General features: G+C 39.5%; 1 protein-coding gene across 1 annotated transcript; it reads right to left on the bottom strand.

Annotated features, from left to right (window-relative positions):
• Positions 1 to 569: 569 nt before the first annotated feature.
• Positions 570 to 24,270, bottom strand: LOC113026346 (solute carrier organic anion transporter family member 3A1-like). Its single transcript, XM_026175028.2, has 10 exons — positions 23,636 to 24,270; positions 21,077 to 21,536; positions 8,624 to 8,722; positions 8,211 to 8,480; positions 7,894 to 8,058; positions 6,926 to 7,124; positions 6,574 to 6,709; positions 6,271 to 6,443; positions 5,846 to 5,910; positions 570 to 5,623 (listed from the first exon to the last, which is right to left on the bottom strand). Exons 1-10 carry the CDS (start codon positions 23,792 to 23,794, stop codon positions 5,247 to 5,249), a joined length of 2,103 nt encoding a protein of 700 aa, XP_026030813.1. The 5' UTR covers positions 23,795 to 24,270; the 3' UTR covers positions 570 to 5,246.
• Positions 24,271 to 25,708: the final 1,438 nt, after the last annotated feature.

Below are 25,708 nucleotides of genomic sequence, written 5' to 3'. Positions count from 1 at the left end.
CAACTATTAGATGTATGTCCATGAAGTTTTCTTTTATCAGTTCACCCCTGAACAATATCTGTTCAAAGACCACATGACCTGAAGAATACAACGTTTCCATCAGCCAGTGGGGAAAATATGCCTTCAGACGTTTCTTTTCTTTTCTTTCAAATAACAAAAAAGAAAAAAATTCTACTTATGGAATGTCTGCACAGAAGATCATTATTTGTGCTTAAAATAAAGACACCATTTCTGCAGGGTTGACATCTTAAAGAAAACCTTGAAGTCTAAAAGAGCTGCTAGCATTGCTGTAGTGAATTCTCAGTCAAGGCATCTTTTAATAAGTGCAATATCTCTGGCTGGATTAAGTGGCGGCATGCTGGTGCACCACCACTCTCACACTGAATAAGAAAGTTAACAGCTCATACCGTTCTGTAGCCCTTATGTGTGGAGTTTGCATGCTCTCCCTGTGCCTGCCAGTGTTTCCTCATACAGTCCGAAAACATTCATGCTAGGCAATTGTTGATTCTAAATTAGCTGTAGGTGTTATTAATTAATAATCCTTTGCTAACTCATCAGACAAGTTCGTATTACAAACAAAAATAGTATATTTAATGTATTTACAATAAACATACAATCATGTAATTTCCAAGAAATATACAGAACTAAAGCTTTTAAATATAAATTTATCAGAAAAAAATTGAAAACAAATACCAAGAAGCAACAGAGCATATCTAAAAAATCTTTGAAAATATAGGTGATATATTCTTATTTCATTACCCTTTTCTTTTGCAAAGGTCCCTTACAAAGAATCCTACAATTCTCATTTTGACTACCACCAACAGCATAAGCAGACATGTCATTTTAAAGCCGTCACTGTTAGCATAATGTTTCTCTCAAATCAAAGGCAACATGCTGCCTAAAGGCTCAAAACAAAGGATTATCAATCCGTATATGAAGAGTTGTCTTCCAAAATGTCAAAAAAAAATTCCAAAATACATAATAGCAACAAAAATTTTAAACAAATTATATCTTCTTTTTTTTAAACAGGAAACCTATTTATTGTTGGCGAAATGTGTCTTTAACCACCATAGATAATAATAATTTTTCTTTGCAGATGTCATATTTTGGTAGTGAACTCTTCATAGGTCAATACTCCTGCCACTAAAAGTCCTTTATAAAAGTCAAACTGTTGTTACCACACGGCAAGGCCATCAAAAGAGATGAATGAAAATAATAGGATGAAAAAAAACATTTAAGCTTTAAAGTTATTTTCCATCACAAGGCAAAACGTCTTGAGCACATTGAGGTGCTAAAAGAAAACAGTCCTGTTGCCACAGGTCAATGCAAGGTCAAGCAAATGCTGCTGCCCTTGCACTTGTCGGACAGATCTAAAATATGTTGTTTTCTTCTTTGCAAGTGTTGAATGTTACAGTGCACAGGTTGATATGGCACAACATGAGCTCCGATCATAAAGTCTTAGAGTAGAGCTTCGCATCCAGGCACAGTTGCAGGACCGCTATCAGTGAAGTTTGGCTGATCTTCTACAGTCAGCCTCATCTACTGTACAAATTCAGACTACAGCTCAACATCGGTGCCACAGTAATAAAAACAATACGTTCAAGCAAAGTATTGTTTTCAATTGTACCAAAGCAACAGTATCAGCTTTGTCACTGATGGAAAGAGAATTCAATCTAAATTCGACAATACCTTCACTAGTAGAAAACTTCTACATATTAACAGTTATTACATCCTAAGTGTTACTGTTTTCTAGACCAATGTACAATATTCTATAGGCAATATATTTTTGGGACACTTTAGGATGATGTGGTGAAAGTAAGTTGAGGGATATCACAAAAAGGCTACATACAACCGGAGGATCTGCTTTGAGCTCCAGCGTGTTCAGACAAAGTTCTCTGCAGGACGTCACAGAACACTTCTATGGTGTCACTTCGGCACTTTTATGGCACTATTATGTACAGAGGAGTCAACACTAGACACACTGGGGTGCTATAAATATCAAAGACAGCGCCACCTGTTTGGGATTGCTGACGAGGAGATGGTGGCCAGAAGGTGCCCCACCCTGTTTCTTTTGAATTATTTGTACAGCTCAGCATTATCCCAAATATCCCGTTTGGAGCCAATATTTCCATCGTCGTTAGATTTTGAGCTTGAAAACAGGCACTGACTAATCAGTGCCGAAAAGTTCTCTCACTATATATATAAAAAAAATCTCAACTTGTTTATAGTCTATTCTAAGAAAATCCACAAAGACAATGATGTGATGTGGTTTAGCGTGTCTCTGTGGTCAACATAGGTTCATAAAGCACTGATCTGTTGTTTTATTTTCCCACTGTGATTTTAGGATTTTTGAAGCTATAGCAGCATCAATGTAGAGTTTAAATCTTATTCTTTTGGTTAATTATTTATGAAACTCAATATATTGCAGACCTACAAGTAATGCGCATCCAAAATAAAAGTATTTATTAGTGTAGAGTTTATATGTAGAGTTTAAATCTTGTTCTTTTGGTTCATTGCATATGAAACTTAAAATGCTGTAGACCTACAAGTAATGTGCATGTATTTACTCTTAATAAATGACTCTTGAGACACTGGTGGTGGCAAAAAGAATTTGTGAACCTTTTCAAAGCTAGCTTAAAGGAACAGTTTGAAATTTTGGGAAACAAGCTAAACATACAGATTTTCTTATGTGAATCTATAACCAGTAGTTAGCTTAATTTAGCACAAACAGATAAAGCAGAGCAGCTAACTGGGCTATGATGACATAATCTACTGACCAGCACCTTTAAAGATAACCTATTAACATTTTTGTTTCATATATGCAACAACTAAGGCATAAAACTAACAAGTTCTAATTTCATGGGCATTTTTTTGGTTGATTTCCAGGCCCAAACCTGAGAAAATAAACCCCAATTTTGACATTTCAGTTTCTGTATACAAAGTATACAAAGACAATGTAGGTCTAACATGTTAGTATAATAAGATGACTTGAATAGACTGATTGTTTCGATGTTTGGACTGAGCCTGGTACTCAGTTTTATAAAAAAGCCAAGCTAACTGACAGCTAGCTCTACCTTTGTACTTACTGTACAGCTGGCCAGAGTATTATCAACCCTGTCTTTCTAACTCTGGCTAGGAAAAGAATTTCCCAAAAGCGTATTTCCCAAAGCCTCAAAGGGTATATGCATTTTAAAAATGAAACGTATTGTGATGATTGCTCTCTGGATTTTTGATGCAAAACATATTAAATACTTACAGAGTAAGCCAGAAGAAAAACACTATATATAAAGTGGATATGTCAAAAATCTGAATCCAGCTGAATTCTTTAACAAAAAGCTGTATTGTATCTGCATGTAGACAATCACTTCAGTGTGAGTGATTGTGACAGCTGAGGTTTGATTTAAAAGAAGAAGAAAAAAAGTCATCATCACAATGCAGTATGCATTATAAAGCTGTTCCATGGTCAAAAATAGAATTTGGAGGCCATTCGAGTTAAATGTATATTTAACCATTACAATGGCCAACAAACCACAGAGTCTGTGCAATATAGTGACATCATTCTGAACATATTTTATTTTTATGTGCATGCATTACCAGCATGCTTTTTAATGAACTCATTCTGGCTGGACACTGTGCGTCATGCTATGCTGTGTCTGTTGACAGCTAGCCACTACAATCAACAGTCTCAATACAATGACTTGGTATTCCACATAAAGGCCTTCACACTCTCACTTTCACCCAGTGTGAGCTCACTAGTCATACTGGTGCTCTTGGTAAAAGCTTCCTTCCCCACAGCTGCCACCTGCTATGGCCCTCCTAAATAATGTACCTGGAGTGTCTTATTTGCAGTGTCTCCTGCTTGTTATATTTGTTGCTTTGTATTTCATGCATCAATGCTGTAAACGATGTCCCCAAGAGTGAAATTACATTACAAACTCTTATTCTGCATCTGTTTGCAGTTGGCATGAGCATTGTTGAATCAGTGATTTAGGAAAGGTTACAGGTTCATTTACTGAATCTGATCATGTGCATCTCGTCTAAACATTAATGAAAAAGCCATCTTACTCTGTTCCTTTGAGTCAGGCTATTATTTAAACTTTAACAGTTAAGCTTTTATTCTGATTACCTGTCAGAAGCTGCATCTAATTTTCATAAATGTCAAGTAAAAAAAACAAAAAACTGAAACGTTTTGTGGCTCCGAAACTAAAATATAATCTCAGACTTTGGTCGAGTATCAGTGCCAAAACTTCACATATTTCCAACAACTTTCTCGACTAAAGTAAACACTGAAAGCTATGATGAAAGAATTTGTTTCTTAATTCTCTGAAAAATGTTAGAAACCTCTTCCACATTTTAACCATTTCAAAGTGGGATAATCCATGTTTTGTGGAAAATGTGACCTGCAATAATTGGTGGCAGGAGCTAAATAAATAAATCAGTTTTCTATATTGCTGTAAACTTCTGCACCTTTTGAACCATTTGATTCCTTTTTCATTGCTTGTTGTATGTCTGTTTGAGTCACTGCCGGGGGTTAAGGTTGAAGAAACGTACAGTAATTGTATACTGGCTTTGAAATGGGCCCTTTTCATAGCAGCCACACTGAAATGTTATTGCAGGGTAAACACGGATGTGATTAATCACAACAATAGTGGCTCTGTTCCATACGTATACATGGGCAGAGGCTCTGGTATTGTGCATGCTCAATATCAAAATGACTGCAGTGAAAAGGGCTTGATAACTGGTTTTGGATGGAGTCGAAACCTAATAAAGGCTTTACAACAAATGTGTTAAGAAGTCTCCTGTAGGGATCCCCAGATGCACTGCAGATGGACTGAAAATTGATTACTGTCACCCTTTTTGCATTTTCTGATATACCATACCTGAGAAATACTAAAGGAAAATAAACCATTTCATAAACTCTGGTATAGTAAATCCAAAACTTTGAACTAAACTTTCGTCAGCAGTAATCTATTGCATGTGATTTTTCCCCTCTTTCCTCGTCACTTTCTATTCCAACTTTGCAAAGAAAACGTAAAAGCAATTTTCTTAAAGCCAGCTTAATTTCAGCTGACAAAAACGTGGGCGTGGCAAATTTGGGGAATCTTCTCTTTTTCAATATGTGTCATGTTTTGGATGATAAGAAGACTGGAACTTTACTGAGGACATTTCTCTGAACTCAGAAACATCACGCTTCAGGTCTGTTGCACATTAATGGCTCCGGTTTGCAGCCCCAGTGCAGACCAGCACTATAAAACAGACTCCATGTTGTCACATGTCTCACGGTCCTCCAGGTTGTATATGAATTTTGTCCTGTTGGTTGGGTTCTGCGTGATATCTTTTCCCAAATTGTCCAGAGTCACGTTGGAGGCGAAGAGTTCGGTGGGCGTGAGGTACCCCTCGTTGTTTTTGATGTATTTCCTGTAGTTCTTTCTCAGACACTGCCATGTGGTGGTGTACAGGAGGAAAGCTGATGACTTGAGAACGATGGCGATGCTGACATACAAATGCCTGTAGGCCACATTGTCGTACAGCATGCAGGCTCCCTTCTCGCCGCAGACGGAGCTCCAGAACAGACAGGTGGAGTCGATGCCCATGCCGAAGATCAGAGGGGGAGGGATGAAGCCTGGAGCAGGTGGGGATTGCGGAGAGACAGCAGGTCACAAGGTCAAGAAGAACACCAGTTTGAGTTCATGTTCCTAATGTATCCAGGCAGACAGACTGATGAAGTTCATTTCAAGCAAGGTGAAAAATTGCCCTGACGTTTAAGTCACAGAGTAAAACTACAGACCAACAGCTGTTGCACAAACACAATACAGAGTGCCAATAGTAGTGAAGTGTTTCTTACCTATTAATCTTAGAAGCAGGAACAGAACACCAAGGGCGTAGGATTTAAGCTCTGGACTGACAGTTCTGAAAATTAAGAGAATACTTCAACCCTTTAAGTACTGTGGTGGAAAACTGTTTTAATTGGTAGACCTATTGAGTTTTAAATTACATTATTTTGTACATATCTCTCTATCTTACCTATCTAGATTACAAGCATGATGTATACACACACACACACACACACAATGTGCATATAATGCCTTTAGTGTTATTTGTCATTATATATGAGTTAATATACACTTGCGTGTGTCTGTATTTGTCCGTATCACTGTCAGCTTGATAAATCAATCCTTTCCATTGAAGAACCACCGGTATTTTGAAATGTCGCCAGCTCCCTCTTGTGAGCAGTTGATGAATAGCAAGTGGGGGGGGACGTGCTCATACCTGATAAGGATGATGACAGAGGGTGTCTGGGCCATAGCTCCAATCATGCTGCACACACATATAACACACAGGAAGGTGAGGAAGGCTTGCTGACAGCCTGGGCTGGGACACTTTCCTGGTAAAGCCACTGCTTCTTCGCTGTTGCTGGGTATACACGCACAGTTGGTCAGGTTCTGACAAACAAAAAGAAATGAGGTGATAATGTAATAATGATATATCAAGTAAATCTGCAGTATTTATATTTATTGTGAGCCCTTCAGGCACCGGGGAGCAATGATTATCAGCAGTAATGTCCCAACTCACTGGTTTGGTACAGCCAGCGAAACAGGCTGAGAGGTAGGTGACTCCATTGGAGCCACAGACAGGGCTCACCGATGCAGTGTAACAGTTACAGTTACTAATGCATGCTGACTCAGGCTGCTGCCAAGACTGCAACGTCCTATAGAGGAAGTCAAAGGTCACGTTAGGGATAATGCTGCATATGTACAATTTGAAAATCTAATGCAATTTTTCTGAAGGATTTTTTTAATTCTGGGATTTGTTTAATTTTTTGTTTGCATGGACCTACAGTATATCCCTGTGGGGAAAAGTACTATACAGAACTAAAAGTTCCTGGAAAGACTCTTCATTCACATCAGTAAGTCATCACTCTTACTCATTGCCGTAGGCCACTGTGACCCCAGCGACAGGTCCAGTGTCACAGCCTAGGAAGAGAAAAGAGACATAGCAGGCAGTGGACACCAGGTTGACCAGCATGGCCATGCGGACAGCACCCAGAGCTGACAGGTTCAATTTCTTAACCAGGAGTCCCCCGAGGAAGATTCCCAGACAGGCACAGGGGATGGCCGTCATACCTGGAGAGGGAAAAACAAGTAAATTCTATATTTATAGAGCAACATTCCTCATGATTTGACAGTAAAAAAAAAAAACATAAATAATTTCCTTTTATTGAGATAAGAGTGGGACCCCTCTAGGAGAGAAAGGAAACCTGCCTCACCATGGTAACCATGATGGTAAGTATTTTGCTAGAGTACTGTTAATGCTACAGAGCCCAATATCATTGAGATGAGAGAATGTAAATGAATATCTTCATTTAAGTACTTTATTTCAATACAGTTTTAATGGAGTTAAGTGTTATTGTCTTATGCTACTTTCTACTTTTACTTCACTTATTTTAACACTTTAGTTATCTATTGTTTTCTAGTTTTCGAAGCATAAATCCACCATATTATTATCTTTAGTTACGACACATTTTTACTTTTGGTTATGTTACTACTCGCAAGTTTAGTCCTGAGTTTTGTTTAAAGAGATATTAAAAAGTTATTTAAAATTCTCAGTTTACCCCGCTCATCAATCCTGGCAAGGTTTTCTGACATCAGCCTATTGCAAAACAATAAAGTCAAACTCTTGGCAGCACAGCTTTACAAGCCTTTTTCCTCTGCTTTACAATGTGTTCCCACTCAGTGATAATTATGTAGCTGTGTTGATGCTTAAAACCTCTTGGGTGTACTCTTTCTCCCACACAAGAAATTGTGATGGAATCTACGAATGTGAGCTGTAAGCAGAACCGATAATGGCCCTGGTATCAATAAATTCTTATCAATATCCATCCCTACTGCCTACCTAGCAGCTGATTAGCTGAGGATGTTGTAAGGTTGAATTGCTGCTCTAAGTATTTGCCCAGAAAGGCAGCAAAGCCAGCAACCACAGCGATCTCCATGCAGGCTGCCAGCGTGATGCAGCTGAACACTGGATTGGAGAGAAGGTGCCTGGTAACCCGGGGGATCACTGGGTCAAAGGAGAAGAAAATTAAGTAAAAAGTAGAAAGGATGAAGAAGGATTGAGAGAAAAGAGCAGAAGCATGCGTATGAATTTAAATATTCCATTAAACAATCTTGTCACTTATTAAACCCCCTCCACTCTTCTCTTGACTTCCTCACCTCTCAGATGCTGACAGACTGAGAGTCCGCTGTTTATATCAAAGCCATGAATGGCTCCATTGGGTTTAGAGCCCTGGAACTCCAGGCTCAGGGAAGAAGGCAGCATGGCCTGCTCACTCTCAGCTCCACTGTCCATGTCCTGCTCATCCAGCGCCTGGGGGAAACCGAACATGAAGAGGGCGGACAGGAAGAGTAAGGCACCACACAGGAGGAAGCCGCCCCACCACGCCCCGATCCAGCGAGGGTCATCTGGGGTGATGTCCAGCTTACCTTGGTTGGAGGGTAAGAAAATTCACAGCAGTCATAGAGGGAAGGATGAGTATTGGTGTACTAGTAGAGGTCACAATAAAATTACCTCTGTTTCAGTGTGGTATAATTTTGCAATATTTTTAACCATTTATTTCCCAACTTACTGGTATCAATGAAAACAGCATCAACATAAACTTTGGTACAGACAGATCCTAAGATGAAGCCACAAGCTGGGCCGAACACTAAAGTTGAAAATAGGATACCTGCAAGACAAAACAAAGGTATAGAACAACAAGTCTGTCAGAAAATGACAGTATGCAGCAAAACCCCAAAAAACAAAAAACACCAACACATTTCAGTGTTTGCACCATAAAATGACCCAAGCCAAGAGGACACATGCATTTCACTTCATTGTTCAGCAGAGGGCAGCCTTGCATCAAGCTGTTTATTACCAGCACCTTCTATTCTATTAGATATGATGCTTCCTATTATAAAGTATACTTGTTAATTGCACTTTGTGATTAGGAATCAAAGGTATGTTGGTTAAAGATTAAAGATTAAGTATGAAATCCATGCCAAGAGATTTTATAATTTCATCCGAAGTCTTCCAGCGACAGATTTATTCACCATCACTGTAATATGCAGCCCATAGGTTGCACAGTGTAATTGATCCAAGGCTAGATTATCCAGCAGCATCATAAATAATCAAGCAGGAAATGGGTTCTTACTGTAAGAGCAGTGGGGAGTGACTGATGCACTTTCTGATTGACATTCCCCTGAATGTAAAAAGCGGCCCGCTTTTGGCACAGAGGCTGAGAGCTCTCTATAAAGCATCACACTGTGCTGGACTGTTTGTGTGTGTCTGTGTGTTTGTGTGTGTGACACTTAATCTGTTACCCATGCTGGTGGTAAGTGGAACAATAGGAGTGAGTTCCAGTAGCCTGACTGCTAATAATGGATCCCAAAGCAGAGGAAGCGCTGCTCACTCCTGACAGGATGAGAGGGCCAGTCAATTTCTCTGTAGGCGATTTAATGATTACTCCTCTGGACATCACCAGTTATTGTTTGTGAGAACAGAGTAGTATTATAGGCTCATATTTAGAGGTATAAGTGCAAATAATAAAAAATATAGATCAATCACAAGAAAATAAGAAAGCATTTATTACAGTTTCAAGTCTATAAGATTGGGATCAGAGGTTCCAGATCAAACTAGGGTCTGGTATTTCCTTTGCTTATGAAGTGTATAATGTTATCGTCATGCTAAGGTGTAAATTCAGGCCTTCAGAGTAAAGGATGTGGATGCTTATTAGTCTGGCAAGATACTACATCAAACGTTCCTCACGGGACCTGCAAAAAGTCTTGCAACTGTTGTCATTAAAGTGCATGCACCTGCAATCAGAAAGAGCACAAATTTAACCCACGTAGCAGGCATACTAAAGAAAGTCTGTTCTGTCCATAGTTTGGAAACTAGTTTGCCAGCGTTGGACATCAAGGTAAGGACTGGGCTCTCTGGAATTATGTGCTCTGCACAGACCAGTCAAATGGCTACAAAAGCAGTATGCTTGTTGCAGAACAAAGACAGCTTGGTGATTAAATGCAATCACTGATTAATCTGAATTCTGGAGATTTCTTAACGGTGAAGCCATGAGTCTGAACTAGCCTGAACCAGGCCGAGCCAGGATAATGACGCCAAGTGCAGTAACAAATCTACCAAAACAAAGGCCCAAATCTGAATCTCAAGAGAACACCCTTGAAAAACCACAAACATCTTGCAGTGAAGGAATTTCATTATAAATAAAGCACCTGGAGGTTACTGTTGCTGTGATTTGGCACTATATAAATAATTGAACTGAATTTTATAAGAAATGAGAGTTCACAAAGCCGATTTCAGAGAATTGTGCAAAGGTATGCAAACACAGCTTCAGTTTTAAGAGGTGCAATACTAGGATCTGAGGCCTTCTTTTAACTCAATTTACTTTTTCTACGACACTTTTACACACTGTAATTTCACTTTTTTTCCCCTTGTGGTGTTGTTCAGCTCCATTTGTAAAACAGTTCAATCATTCTTGAAACTTTTGGCACTGTTTCAAAGAAAATCAAATGTCTCCCTGCCCACTAATGTCAAAAAGACAATTTCAAATATAAATTTTGTTTTTATCTTTGCATAATTGTTTATGAAGAGAGACAGGATATCGTGTGCTTACTGATTCTAGCGAGGAGTCAGTCTTGCCAGCTCTAACTTTCCCTGTGTGCTATTTTTATTTGACCAGAGCCATTGATACCGCCGGGGCTTAAGTCAGGTAATAGAGGAGGTCAGGGGTAAGAGCAGGGCCAGCTCAACAAGCAACCAAATAATGACCTCCGATATCCTCTTCTGCCTTCCTCTGGGTTCCAATCACAGACACACAAAGGGCAATTAATCTATAATGTATGTGATGTAGTGAGGCTGGCAAACACACACAAACATGGCAGTGAACCAGCAGAAAATATTGGGCCCCTGCCAATCTGATCTACAGTACACCAACGCTCAATACTTTGAAAACTAGTGTGGGTACAAAAACCTCAGTGTTTCCAGTTACATGAGACAAAGAGCCGGAGAGTGGTCGTCAAAGTGAAAGTGCTGATGACAATAGCAGCAATAAGCATGAAGACAGAGATGTGTGATGCCAGTCTGCTGTCTGAACTCAACAGTTGGTACTTCCGAGACCATATCCATGGAGACATGACTGAAAACCCAGTGAAAGAATGAGGAGTAGTACTGAAGCAATAATAAACATAGCAACCTTTACCTTACAGTATATCATTCACTACTGTTTAGTCATCTGCTCTATTCCCATGTTATTTATTTGACTCACATCCGATAGCAAGTGGACTTTACTACAGAAAGACTAAATGATCTTTATGTGGAATCATTTGTGGGATTTTACATTTATATAACAAATATATGCATATATATTGCAATTTATTTTGTACTTTTAGACTAGTAGAGCAGCATTGCACAATTCATGTTTCAAACCCAATCTTAAACCAGCTGATCCGACATGGTTTTTCCCCCTTGTAATTTACACTGAGTTGCTGCAATGCAATATGTGAACTACTAGAAAAATCAGCAGTTGCCAGACTTATGTTCCTCCGCAGATATTGATGATGTGCACACATTTTTAACTACACTCTTAAAAATAATTATTCTTCTGACATACAGTAGATTAACTTTCACAGGATTGGTATAAGTTCTGATTGCTCATTATAGATGGAATGTAAATCTTTCATGACTTATTGACTTTGCAGTAATTGTGGAGGGATGGAAGATGCTCTTAGTATCTGCAGTGTACCTGCAAGCATCAAAGCACTGATAGCTTTGGAACGGGAGCGGAAAGTGAGGTACAGGAAGACTGTCGCCACTATAAAGTGGGGCTCTTTGAGAGCAATCATACTAATATATGTATATATATTATAGTGTTTTCATACACTTAAAACAGAATATTTGTCAGGGATTCCTTTCCAAATATAGCCCACACAAATAATAAATATAACCTTACACTAAAATGTCTCAGTCCCTTCTAATTTACACTGGCTACAGTGTCCTATGGTGACAACCTTAATTTACTTCTATTGTTTGACGTAAAGCTGTTGTTCCTTCCTTCTGAACACCACCTGCTGAGATGAGCTAGACGTGAAGCTAAAGGTAATACAAACCTGATGGCCAATACTAACAGAATGTCAATTTATTATCTACAGTACACTTATTTATTTTACATAGAGCTGTAACTTTGTGTCACATAAATGAAGATGACCATCCTGGCAATAGAGGCACTCCACTTAAGTCAAGCTTTTGCAGAACAACAACCTCCTTAGTGGAGACCATGAATACTCAGCAAGAGGTACCATTTTCATTTATCACAAGTCTGCAATATGGCACCACTGAACACAGGTTTGTGTTTAAAATATTGAGATAAATATTAGAATTAATAGTAAATTATTCAATTAGTATAACTATATTGTATACAAATACCAAATTAGGTACGTTTTTCTTTCAGTTGTTCTTTAAAAACAACCACATGCACTGTTAACTATGGGACCTTATACAGACAACTGTGTGCCTTTCCAACACATATTAATCAACTATATTTACCACAGATGGACTCTAGAGTTTTATTTTTTAAAGAAATTTGCAAGAATTTCAAGCAAACTCTATTTACATTGTCATCATGGGATATTATGTGTAGAATTTTGATGTTTAAAATGAATTGAATCCATTACACACAGATATAATAGCCTTAAGTGGACTATAACAGCCTTAAAAGTATCACAATTCTTAAACAGAGCAGGTTTCATATTTGCCACAGTTTAGGTTTTCACCAGACAATCGAGTCCAGATCTCCATATTATTTTGACACACGCCATATCAGTCCTTTTTATTTTTCACATTTTGTTATTTGTGTAATTTAGTCAGTGATCAGTTACATTAAAAAACTGCAATCTACTGGGGTGAGATTGATCAATAAGCACGTAACCATGGATATGACAACATATGGCACAAGTAGCTGATACATTTAAAATCATGCATGTAGATGGAAGCAGCAGTAAAAGCAGTACTAAACCGATTTAAATATAGATATGTAGCTTTTTGGGGGGACAGTAATGTAAGTAAATACAGATTATAGTTCTTTTTTAATCCTGTAACCCTTGTGCAAAAAACAAAGAAAAAAGTGATAAAAAATTATACTCAACCTCATGGTAGGTCTAGCTCCATATTGTGCCTTTTGTGCCTAGCAGTAATGAATGCAGCAGATGCAAGGTCATACTGTGTTAGACAAGGCTCTTCTACCTGGTCACACTGCCAGCGCATGAATAATTTCACACTCAGGCTCACATTATGGCACAGTTCAATCGCTGGCACTTTGTATCTTGGCCAAGGTGCTCTTAAAAGGTGCTCATATAAAACAACCTGTGCCGATCTGAGCGGACAGTGTGTGCTGAGTCAGCGCCCATTCCCTTCCTCTGCTGTCCTACAGTGGAGGAGTAATAACTCCAGTGGAATAAAAACATTTTTGCTGCAGTGGACTCTAAACTTGCAGCCTCACACTGCTTCATTACACACATTAAAGCGATGAATAGAGGCTAAGATAAGAGAAGCTGACCCTGCAGCTATAGAGCTGGACTCCATGCTCCTCCTAGGCTGCTCTTTTACTGTACTTTCATTTATTGTTCTGTACGGTGCTTTAAAACAATGTGCTGTAATTTGTTGTATTTTTGTCACCAATACAACCAATGCAATTCTCTGCTACATGCTTGTAATATTCCTGTAGTCCAGCTTACTCTGAGTTGCTTGTACATTCGCTTGATATTCAGAAAGCGTAATCAAGATTGTTGGTTTGTCTGAATATTTGCAATCTTCTCTTGACCTGATGTTAAGAAATCCATGATGATCATCATGGATCAAGTGCGCTGAGGGCTTACAATCAACAGCCAAGTACTTAAATGGTTAGTTCACAAAATAGTAGTATCAAGGTCACTATGATCATCTTATATATACCGTCCTGTTATGTGGATAATACTAGTTCAGTTGTACAAACCTACAGCTGGGACTGATGATAATGTAGTGAGTTGTAGAACAATTGAGTCATAAACCACAATGCTGCACAAAGTAACATTTTGACCTAAGTGTGCTGGCTAAAGTACGGGATTATCACAATTTATCCTGAGGTCCAGATGAATAAATGCTCCAAATCCGAATTTTGCTCAGACATTTTATTAAAACTCACAAATGGCATGACTCAAAAAAGTCAGAGGATCACCAAAATCAGTAGAATATTTTTTCTCTGGGAACGTTTGTACAAAACTTCATAGTAAGTCTTCAGAGATACAGTATTTCAGTGTGGATCTAAAGTGGTAAGCTAACTCCATCCTTCTACTGTGGCCTAAAATGAGTAATAATGGTCATAGCATTGAATTTTAACTTGAAAAATAAAATGTGAATGCATAGAAACTAAATAAAGCAGGAGGGTCTTTGGCTAGCTTTGTAACTCACAGTGTGTTTTTTTTAAAGATTTCATTATGGACGCAGAAACATTTACTGCATCGTGTTAAGATGTAGTGCAGAAGCGATTTGATGCTACATACTTGTTAAAAAATGCACACAGCATGAAGGCTTCTAACTGAATAGCTGCTTTACTCTAAGACCCTCTGTGGTGGATACAATTGATAGGAGGGTTAGCTGCCTTCACATGGGGTATCTGTCAAGCAGCTGACAGCAATCAATTATACAATTACAATCTGGCTTGGACTCACAGTCCACAGCGCTGAGCAGCAGGCTGGTCTTTCTGAAAGAAGCCATTTTCTCCTTTTTTGAGGAATCTTTCACAGCTGCCCACACACATCCAAACTTTAAATAATAGTTTGACATTGAAGGGAATATATTTTGTGCTTTATCACATTTATTCTGTAACAGTGGCGGATAACTATTTTAAACATGGTCAAAGTTTCAGATAAAAAGGCCCGTGTATATACAAAGATCGCTGTGAGACAAAAACTCTTCAGACTGTTTCAGATTCCTTGTGGCTCTGCTCTTTTTCTACTCTTGGCTCAGTGTGATGTCAGTGGTAAGGGTTATACTTAATAAGACAATCGTACGCGCACAGTTCTGTCCAACTTTTCAAAACTTTAGCTTTTCAGATCTTATGATCAGAAGAAAGTTGGCTCATAGGAAGAAGGAAGGGAGCAAAAATGCTGCACTAAGGCCCAGTAAAAGATAAATGAGGATTATACTGACCTGTGAATCATGAAAAGCTTCTCTAATACAGTTCAAGACTTTAATGTGAGTTATAGCTATAGTACGCACACACGCACGCAAAATATTATGCATATACAACAGCTTCAGTGAGTTGTAAGCTCACCAATACGTCTGTATGATAATTAATGGCTAAACTGCTATGAAGTGTTACCAGCGATGGTGGTGCACTGAAAGCAGTGCCGGCAGAAAAGAGCAAATTTTTACAGCCAAATCAATCTTAACAACTGCTGGATGGATACAGATATTCATGGGTACCACAAGATGAATCCTAATCTATTTTATAATAAAGCACTGCCATGTGATTGGCATTTCATTTGCCTCACTGTTAGTCAAACTTTCCCATCAGCCATATCTGTTCTTTTTTCCTTCAGCCATCATAGATCATGACGGCGACAACTCCAAACATTATACATTGTGCTAATGTTGGCACGCAGGCTTTGGCACTTAGTTCAAAGCATTGCTGGTGCCAGAGTGCTGCCTCACAGAAACACTTTTCATCACACAGATCTCACTCTACTACTGCAGGTCATCATGGCTGCATTGCCGCCATCCCCCCCCATAAACTGCCAGAAAGCACAATGATTTGATGGTCTGATCATTGTGGTCTGATGGGCAACTAACTGAACAGTTAGCAGCAGTCTCTGATTTTTTTTAGCTGCCTGCTGCCTGAACTGTTGCTCACAATGATTAGGACAGGCACACTCATAGAGGAAAACAAACAGAGTGAAGTACAAGACACACACAAGAGAAAGGCCACATAACATTTGAAGAAGAACAGGCACATGGAGCAGATATATCCTATGACAAGTGTTTAATGTTTCCTGCATTACACTTGAGTATTCTTTCGTGCCCTTCTCTTCCAGGCAGTATTGATCTATTTAGGGTGAAGATGTGGCCACAAAAGAGCAGCCTCTCCTTCAATCCTCTGCTTTGTTAGCAAGCCTGTGGAGAGCTGCCGCTTTAATATTTAATCATTTGGTTAGATGTTTGCTAAACTACACCTAACCGCTTCTCTGTCACACTGCATTATTCAGGAGGTTTTCTTACAGTCTAAATGTGCCTTCACACGTCAGTCTTGTCAAACAACACCACCGCCCTGAGACTAGAAGAAGGAAATACAAAGGAGCACAGAACACATACGTACTGTGTAAATACCAATAACACAACAGCAGTCACATTGTAGGAGGTAACCATGGCAATCAACATGCCTGGATTGTCAAAAAATGGAGAACAGAGACAGAACAGAGAGGGGGTGGTGGATAGAAAAGACTAATATAAGAGTACTATCTGTAAGTGTCAAAGGAAGAAGCTTGGGGGATGTTATGAAAGAGAAAAGGCTGGGGCACATAAAAGTAGACTTCATACCAAATCAGGCTCAATTTTAGTCTGCAGTGCGATTTATTAGAGCTAACCCCATTCAGGAGAAATCTAAGCTTAAACCACTGCTATGCCAAGTGATGTCCAAATTAGCAGTAATTCAAATGCTTTCTGTAAGCAACCAATAAAATAAACAATAATAATAATGCATTTTTCATTATATCTCGGGACTAATTATTATCCGTTATTTTCCAAAAATGATATTTAGCCATAGCTCTCATCTAACGATCGAGATATTTCCAAAGAGGGGGACCGTTGGTGGCATCAAAATTCAATGGTGTATTTCCAATAGAATTTTCTGTTTCACTTTTAGAAATTGCAGACTTAAAACATACAGTAAAGCTTAAAGCCAAAAAAATTGGGTGCCTTTAGTTTATTGTCTAAACCTATTGTTGGCTGCTCCTTCAGTTAGAAGGGGTCGCCACAGCAGGTACCTCCGCATATTTCAATTGGCAGATTTTTAGACTAGATGCCTTTCCTGATGCCCAAGGGATTTTTATCTCCTGGAATCAAACCAGGAAGCTCAAACTTGTTTTGTAAATCTGTAAACCACTACAATGTAAAGTCACTTATCCAGTTTATTGTCTTTCAAAATTTGCAAAGATGACAGTGAAAAAGTCAAGCCATAGATTTCACAAATCAATGAGTTTAGCGTGACGTCCAAAGTCTGAGCTAGCAAATTGGACCAGTTTTGGCACTTAGTCATGACTGGATTGATTGCAAGAAATGGTTATAATAAAAACGATGATTATGAATGGCTTTAGTAACCTCTTGACGTTTTCTCTAGCAACACCCTGAGGCAGACATTTGTGGTTTTGACCAAATGTCTCAACAATTTCTTTCACCATGAACTGTGCCATCAACAGATGAAATACTTTGGATCATTGCCAGCCATTGCTGTCCTTTGTGTTTAACGCTAATTAGTAAATGTTAGCCATATAACATGATAAACTAAGGTGGTGTTTATTATATCAGCCCTGTTAAACATCAAAATGTTATTATGTTGGCATTAGTATTGGGCTAACAGCATTTTTGTTCGTCTTTAATATGAATGTGTGCAAATTCATCATTTTGTCAAATTAAAAGAAATTTAAATAAACAAGAATAGTAACCATGAAGCATTGTGAGACAATACTGATTTGTGCTGTCCAGTTAATACATATAATGTATCTAAAATGTTTGGTAATTGCTATAGTTTCTTTACAGGGGGTATTACAATATTTCACAGATGTTAAATATGACTGTGATTGTTCACATGGATCATGTGTTCATAGTGGGATATTATCTGGCTAATAAATTACATTTACACTGAAAAACATCAGGTATCTGGTATGAATAGGCCTCTGACCAAGCAGGAGGGTAACTCAAGGGTGGATTACTTGATGCTGCGTTCTCTCTTCCTTTCCTCCACCCTCTGTCCATCCTTACCTCCCTCCCCTACACCGAGGTCTGCTGGCAGAGACTGTGCAGATCAAAGCAGGCACAGAATCCGCAGGCCTACTCACCCTGCAAAGAGGTCTGTGCTGAGATGTAAGCAGAAAAAAAATGCAACAAACCAAGGAGCTTGTGAGGAGGAGCAACTACTGTAGCTTCAGGGAAATGAAAACTGAACAGCATATGTTTATTTCTCAGTACCTTTGTTTCCATTAAAGCAACAAACCCATATGCCGCCGGCTTTGCCTTATTGAATCACAAAGCTTTAATGTGTTGGTGATGCATGCATCAGACTAAACACCACATCTAGCTGAAAAAAGTTGTAATTTTTCAATACTTCTTGATACACTAATACCAAATATAAAACGATAACAACATATATTAACTGATATCAACTGATAATAACTTGTATTTTTAAATACTAGCTATTATATTTACCTACTGTTGTTACAGGTTCCTGAAATGAAGTGTGGTTAACCTATAAGAGCTCTAATTTGTACATGAGGAAAGTGATTAAGATCAATATAAGAAAATAATTTAAATGCCTGGATAGCCCCCACGTATGATGGCTATATACACTACATTGGCAGTTTTGCCCACCTACCTATTTAAGCAGAGTAGTTTGAATATCACCAAGGGGGAGTCTTGCTTGCAGACACCAGGTATATCACATACATTTAACAAAATGTTAAATGTACCTATGCAATATGTGCATACATTAATATACAGGTTAACAACCCTAATGCCATCACTATATCAGCAAACAACCACAGCTAATAACAGGACAGATCTGTCTAGCGATAGAACCTCAGCGTTGATGGAAGCAATTTAAACTTACTACATAAAAAGATGCTGAGAGTCCAGTTAGGTGGCATGTGCCTGCTGAATCTCTCTGATATGATTATAAGGGCCCCTGTTACCCACAAGAGTGGAAAGCTGACCAGCTTACTCCGACCAGCTTAAAGGTGTCTGTGGCATGGTTTTGACTCCAGATTATGAAAAGACATAGCTTTCAAAATAAAAGTTGTATTAAACTTGACTGTGGGCTCTAAACAGAGGAAAAAAACTGGGGGGAAAAAAACACCAAAATTGCCCTTTACATATATATTTCTAAATTTTGTAGCAAGTGATATGTATGTTTCTTAAGTTCTCTTTCTCTCCATCTGCCCAGATAGAGCTCTGCTGCTAGCAGGTCACACGGATGGCACATAGCTTCAGTCACTGCCTTTGAACTGTTGCCTTGGCAACTTTGGCACACAGGGTTATTTTGACCTCTCGGTTGCTGCTGTAACTAAAACCACAGCCTTTTGCTGCTGACCTTCAAATGCTTACTAAAGTTGGGAAAGCGTGCTTTGCCAAAGAACCCCTGCAGATATGAAAGAGGGCAACATCAGACCCAGAATTTAATAAAAAAAAAATCAATATTCCTCATCTATTTTTGCAAATGCCCAATTCACACTTAGCAACAGTGCAATGTACCATTACTGAGCATTTAATTAATAAAATTTACTAGCAGCATTCTCATCTCAGAAAATCAAATCGTGCCAGTGTCACGGAACTGCGTACAAGGTCTCCTTTGGCGTTGTTCTTTGGAGCCATAGCAATTTTGGATGCTGTGAGATAAATGCCTTGTTGTAAAGTGCTACACAGTCCACATTACGTGACTCAAGGGATAACAGCAGATTAAGACCAAGCAAAAACCCTCAGGGCAAAAAAAAAAAAAAAAAAGTGCCGAAATCTGCAGTTCTTCTTATAGCCACTTGAATTAGTCCCCATAGACGCTAATGTTAAAATGCCTAACTAATAGCATTAAAAATATGTTTACAGACTGGTAGAAGGAAATGGTACTGGACTCAGGGCATGAATTTTTTTGTTCCTCATTCGTTAGGATACTGGAGTTAGGGGTGTGTCTGTTTTGACTGACAGCTGTCCTGACACAGGCAGCTGAATCTTGTCTGCCAGCCCTCTCCTCTGCAAAGTTGAGTCACTGAACTAGATCTCTCCACTGTGTTTGTACTATTGGCATTTTTAATGGAACTATATTATATGGTTTACTGTGTGGAACAGCCCATCCAAGTTTGTCCATCTATTCTGGTGAGTGAAATTCTAGTATTTTCTTTATACACTGTAACGATACTGTTTGCCAAACAATGTTGTTATTGTTAATTTTATAAGTCAGCATTTCATCCAACTACACTGATTAAATTCTGGCTTAAAAATAAAACAGCATGGTAGAAGCCAAATCACTAACACTGAGGCATGAAAATGCAGAGTCCAAAACCTGTGGGAGACTTCACGCTGGCTGCATCCATTTTTTATCCCATCCACCATTAAGCTGCAAGTTTGTCATTGAAGAGGAGGTTCATGTCCTCTTTGAAACCTCGTGTGTGGCCTTATTTTCCTTGCCTCGCTATTGAGGTTTAGGCACAAATATGACTTGGTTCAGTTGAGGAAAATAATGCGGTTTGGGTTAAAACAGTTCAACAAAAATTTGGAGTGACAGCCCCGTCTTACTATTGCATAACTCAGATGCTTCGTGCCAAGGTGCCAAAGGACACCATGTATATCTGTGAGATGCCACTGACTCTGATAAAAATGTCAGCATTTGACACCCTTGGATTGCAAATGAGCTTGTACACATTTTTTTAATGCAACTATGCAATGAGTCTGTCACGTGAAACTTTTGCATGTACAGCAGATACCGGCTGGGAGCATCAATCTTTGTTCACATCAAGCATTAGAAACATGGTATGAAAAGCAAAACAAAAAACAACAACAAGCGAGATGCATGAAAACACCTTGAGAGGTCTGAGGACAAAAAGCAGACTGCTTGAAGCTGAGAGGTGGTGTTTGTGATCAAAGCATCAGTGAAAAGAGCTCTTCATCTGGCCACTAGCAGTAATTAGCCTGAGAATCCACAGTTACATTGTTCATGTACTGAATAAAAATTATAGCTATAAAAAAATACACACTTGATAGTCATGTTCTGTGTTTTACCTCTGCATTGACTCACCTATATACAGTGAGGAGTCTTTTCTGTGGACATGGTCATCAATGTAGGACACTCCTAAGGGCTGAACAGGTGTTGCCCCGATGCCCAGCAGGACCTGGGCTCCGATGAGCAGAAGGTACATCATGTTGGTGTTGGCTCGATTACCGCATTTAAACCCAGAGTCTCTGTTCTCTGACCTGGAGATGTTGGAGCAGACATCCCTGCCATCCTCGGCATGCCACGAGTCACCGGCCTCGTACTCATACTGATGAGTCAGGAACTCTGGCAGGGCTGACAGCAAGGCCCCCAACGCCATGACAATGCCACCGCAGCCAATCAGCCGGGGCCGGTGAGCCTTGGCGCCAAAGTAGCTGACAAAGAGGATGAGGGCCAGGTTGCCGATTTCAAAGCTGCTGGCAATGACACCCACATCTGCACTCTGGAGGTTGAAGCGTCTCTCCAGAGTGGTCAGAACACTTACCTGGCAGAAAAAGAGAGAAAAGGAAGAGAGATGAAGGACAAGTGCTACAACTAGCAGCCAATGGTATCACAGCAACTCGTTTAAAGTGAGTTTATATACTTGAGTTTAGTTTCTGTGCTATAAATTGCTGCAATTAAAGTTATGGGAGTATAAAGTTTATATATTTTCCATTTTAAATCTGTTTACAATAATACGAGTATTTAGCTTCAGGTGCTATCAGCCATCTGTCACTACCTTAGAGCTCATATCAACCTGTTGATAACACACAAGCTGCAAATGTGCCTATCTCCATCCTCCTGCTATATAGCTGCCAAGAAGGTCCCCAAGGCTTAACCTGATACAAACCTGGGAAAAGGGAATATGTGCATATGTGTGGCTCAAGGCAAGAAGCTTCACGTAGAATAAAAATGTAGAATAAAAAAAGCGAATGAATCATGTTCATTCCCACAACAGAAGTGAGCTCAGGTGAATTATGCATAACGGCTTTTCATCCTGTGCTGTATTGTTTATCCTGTCACACAGAGCTCCACTGCAGAGTCAAAAACTGGATCATATATCTGCTGATGGATCCATGTACCAAGACCTCAGCCTAGTCATGCTGTACTGGTGTTGTCCTTGGAGAAGGCTAGAAAACAGTCACCCTTCCATAAAAAGTGTACAGTCGCTGTCTGACTACTAACATGAAAAGATTTGAGTCAAACACTGATGTATTTCAACTGTGGCAAACTAAGTAACAAGATCTGCTACCATATGCATCTGATTATTATTCAGATTTGTTTAAATTCACCGAATGCTCAACTTATTAAACAATTCCATTCAATAACATTCCAAGATTTGGATGACAAGGTTGAGACAAGTCTGTTGTAGTACATTTAGCAGCCCACTGTGAATCAATAAAACAGTATTAAATAGTGATAGCAAACTATTTCATAGGACAGGAGAGATGTTGGTTCTGTGATGCTTTTATTTGCAGATATTTGCTAAAGGTGCATCTTTGGTTTGGGATGTTTAAAAGAGAAAGCTCCACAACAGGCTTCAAGGACAAAAGCTAAACCAAAAAGTTGGCTCTAATGAAATGTTTGAACTCACCATTTTTAAATTAACCTTGCTGTTTTGACTAATATCAAAGAAGTGCTTCTAATCATCTGCACCTTTCAGAGTGTGTTTAGCAGACAGGTAAAAAAGATCCTGTCTTCCTAAGCTCATTAAAAATAACTTCCATTCCCTTCCTGTTACAAAGTTATTTATGGTATCAAGACTGTGCTGACATTTATCAAGGAATTGGCTTTGATAAAAATAAATAAAATAATGCTGATTACAATAGCGTATTTGTTCTTAAAAAACAAAACAAAAAAAACTGATTTCCAGTAAGTGGCTGAGCCAAAACCAGTGCTGACAGTTATTCTAAATGCTGAGTTCAAGGCTTTGTCATTCATTTCACTCCTGCATTAGCGATGGCTGATGAAATCTTTATTTATTGAGTCAGAAACACATTTTTCTCCCGTGCTCTTGCAACATAAACTTGATCTCTTATGTTGACATACATCTAATCATAACAGTGCAGTAACAGCTTATAACTCTGATCAAGCTGTCACAGGAAATGCAGTCTGGTTAATGAGGGGGAGAAAAAAAGCTGCTGTCTCCTGTGTTGTGGAGATCACGTCATCTCCTAGGCCTATATCCTCCGGTGTCAAAGGCCTCCTGCATTATTGAGACATATGGGTGCAGAGCGTGTAGCAGTATGGACCTCCTGACCAGTGTTTCGTAAGCTGCTCTCTAACAGACCATCCATATGAGCAAGTAAAATTTTCCATATATCGTAGAGTCTACTGCCGCTGTGACGCGCTTTGTGACATGCAGATGGCGCATAGGCCTGATGGATAATACGCAGCAAGTCATCAGTCAGTGGCTCCTGGAGGATATAATTTTAGTAATGTGATCAAAATAATATGGCTATTAAACGCAGCAGCTGAGCACCCGAAGCAGCGCAGCGTTTTTTCACTGTCTGCCCGCGCCGGTCTGAAGGGCGCTGCGTTAACCCCATGTTACCTGAGAAACATGACGTTCCTTCAGACCAACACTGTGTCCCCCAAACTCACCAGATAGGCGCCCACGGTGCCCTGTGCCAACATGAGAGCACATTCCGACACCAGGAATATCTTAATGTTGGAAAAACACGAAGTCTTCTTCTGATTGTCATCTTGCTCCGGGTCGTCGTTGCTGCTCCGCTCTGTGCAGATCTGGTTTTTAACCTGCATCCTTCGGCTCAAGCTCCGGTCAGGTTGGACGGCATGAAACTGAACGGGTCCGGTCCGGCGGAGGGCATCTGGTTATGATGGTGATGACGAGCTGCACTGCAGAAGAAGTGCGAACCTGCTGTCAGGAGCCCGTCCAAGCTTAAATATACAGCAAGAAACCCTGCTGTCCACTCAGCAGTGCGCACAGTCCGTCAGCGACCTCTCTTCACCGCCTGTCCAGTCAGTGCCTATCGGCTACATCACATTTAAATACGTAACTTACGCTAGTGTTATATATGACGGCTTAAGCGTAGAACTACAGTACGCTCTGCTTCCCCACATCCGGGTTTTGTTTTTTGTTTTTTTACTCAAAATTTCCCCAAGCCGACTGGTTCTGGTTTCCCAGTCCGGTTCCGAGACGCAGCTCTGCGTCCCGTAAGCAATGTTATGATGCTCCTCCCATCCATGGACCACAGCGCTCTTACCTCACTGCCAACCCCTTCTCTCCTCCCAGTTCCTCCCTTTCTTTTTCGATATACGCATCATCCATTACAGATTGAATCATTTCCACAGAACACTGCATCAGTAAGCTTCGATAAAGCATTCCCGTAACTTCATCATGGCGTTTTCTCTGCACTTCGCTGGTAATTTTCATCCTTGCATTGCAGATTAATTCAACAATTCGCATTATATTCCATTCTGAGAAGATCTCTGACTCCTCAACAACTTCTGGCGAGTCGCTGTATAGAGTAGCTGATATTTAGATGTGTCAAGTTAGATTTTAGGTCCTAAGCTGCGTCACTGTGAAAAACTATGGATGATAACAAATAAAGAAACGGTGGATGAACAGGACAGTGTTATAATGATGCACTCTTCAAAAAAGATCCTGGCAGCAAGAAAGTTTATTGTGGGAATATATACACTATACACATATAACCTCACAGGACACTTAATACACCTATACACACTTGTTGCTGATTAGTAATTACAAATATCTAATCAGCCAATCACATGTGAGGCATGAAGACATGGTCAAGATGACTGCCTGAAATTCAAACCAAGCTTCATAACAGAGAAAAAAAATTATTTACGTGACTTTAACCATAGCGTGATTGTTAGTGCCAAATTGGCCAGTCTGAATGTTTCAGAAAAAATAGGATTTTCCTGCACAAGCCTCTCTACGATTTACAGATTTGGGCCGGAAAAAGTGAAAACATAAAGTTAACAGCAGTTCTATAGGGAAAAATGCCTTTTTGATGCAAGATGTCAGAGGACAATGCCCAGAATGCAACACATTGGACCTTGAAGCAGGTGGCTACAGAGGCAGAATCACACTGGGTGTTCAGGTTCTAGCTTACAAGCTTGTAAGTTTGCTGGCTTACAAGCTAATAGCAGGAGCCTGAGCATGCGGTTTTAATCAGAATTGGTCAGGGAATTGGAAAAATTATGTTTTGTCTGGTTCTAATCTATGACATTTGCATAGTAGAGTAACAGATTTTAAGTAGACAACATGAAAGCAAGGACCCATCCTCCCTTGTATCAGCTTTCAAGGCAGTGGTGGTGTAATGGCATGGGGGATATATTCTTGGCAGACTTTGAGTCCTTTAGTGCCAGCTGAGCTTTTTTAAACACCACAGCCTATTGGAGTATTGTTGTTGACCATGTTCATGGCTTTATAACCATCTTCTGATGGCTGCTTCCACCCAGATAAGGAACCATGTCACAAATTGCAAATTGTCTCAATCTGGGTTCTTGAACAATGAGGTCACTGTGCTCAAATGACACCAACCAAGCCAATAGAGCGCCTTTGGGATGTGGTGGAACAGAAGATTCACATCCCAGATGTGCAGCTAACAACTATGCAGCAACTGTGTGATGCTATCATGTCAGTGTGGACAAAAAAGTCTCAGGAATGTTTCCAGCACCTTGTTGAAT

Source organism: Astatotilapia calliptera, chromosome 1, assembly GCF_964374335.1.
Source record: "Astatotilapia calliptera chromosome 1, fAstCal68.1, whole genome shotgun sequence".
Classification (NCBI taxonomy): domain Eukaryota; kingdom Metazoa; phylum Chordata; class Actinopteri; order Cichliformes; family Cichlidae; genus Astatotilapia; species Astatotilapia calliptera.
This window is presented reverse-complemented; position numbering and strand designations above follow the sequence as displayed.

Coding starts and splice junctions, on each gene's coding strand:
- LOC113026346 (XM_026175028.2), bottom strand. CDS start 23,794: ATGCAGGTTAAAAACCAGATCTGCACAGAGCGGAGCAGCAACGACGAC. Junction 6,710..6,925: donor ACAGTGGCCTACGGCAATGA/GTAAGAGTGATG, acceptor CTTCCTCTATAG/GACGTTGCAGTCTTGGCAGC. Junction 6,444..6,573: donor TCGCTGGCTGTACCAAACCA/GTGAGTTGGGAC, acceptor TTTGTTTGTCAG/AACCTGACCAACTGTGCGTG.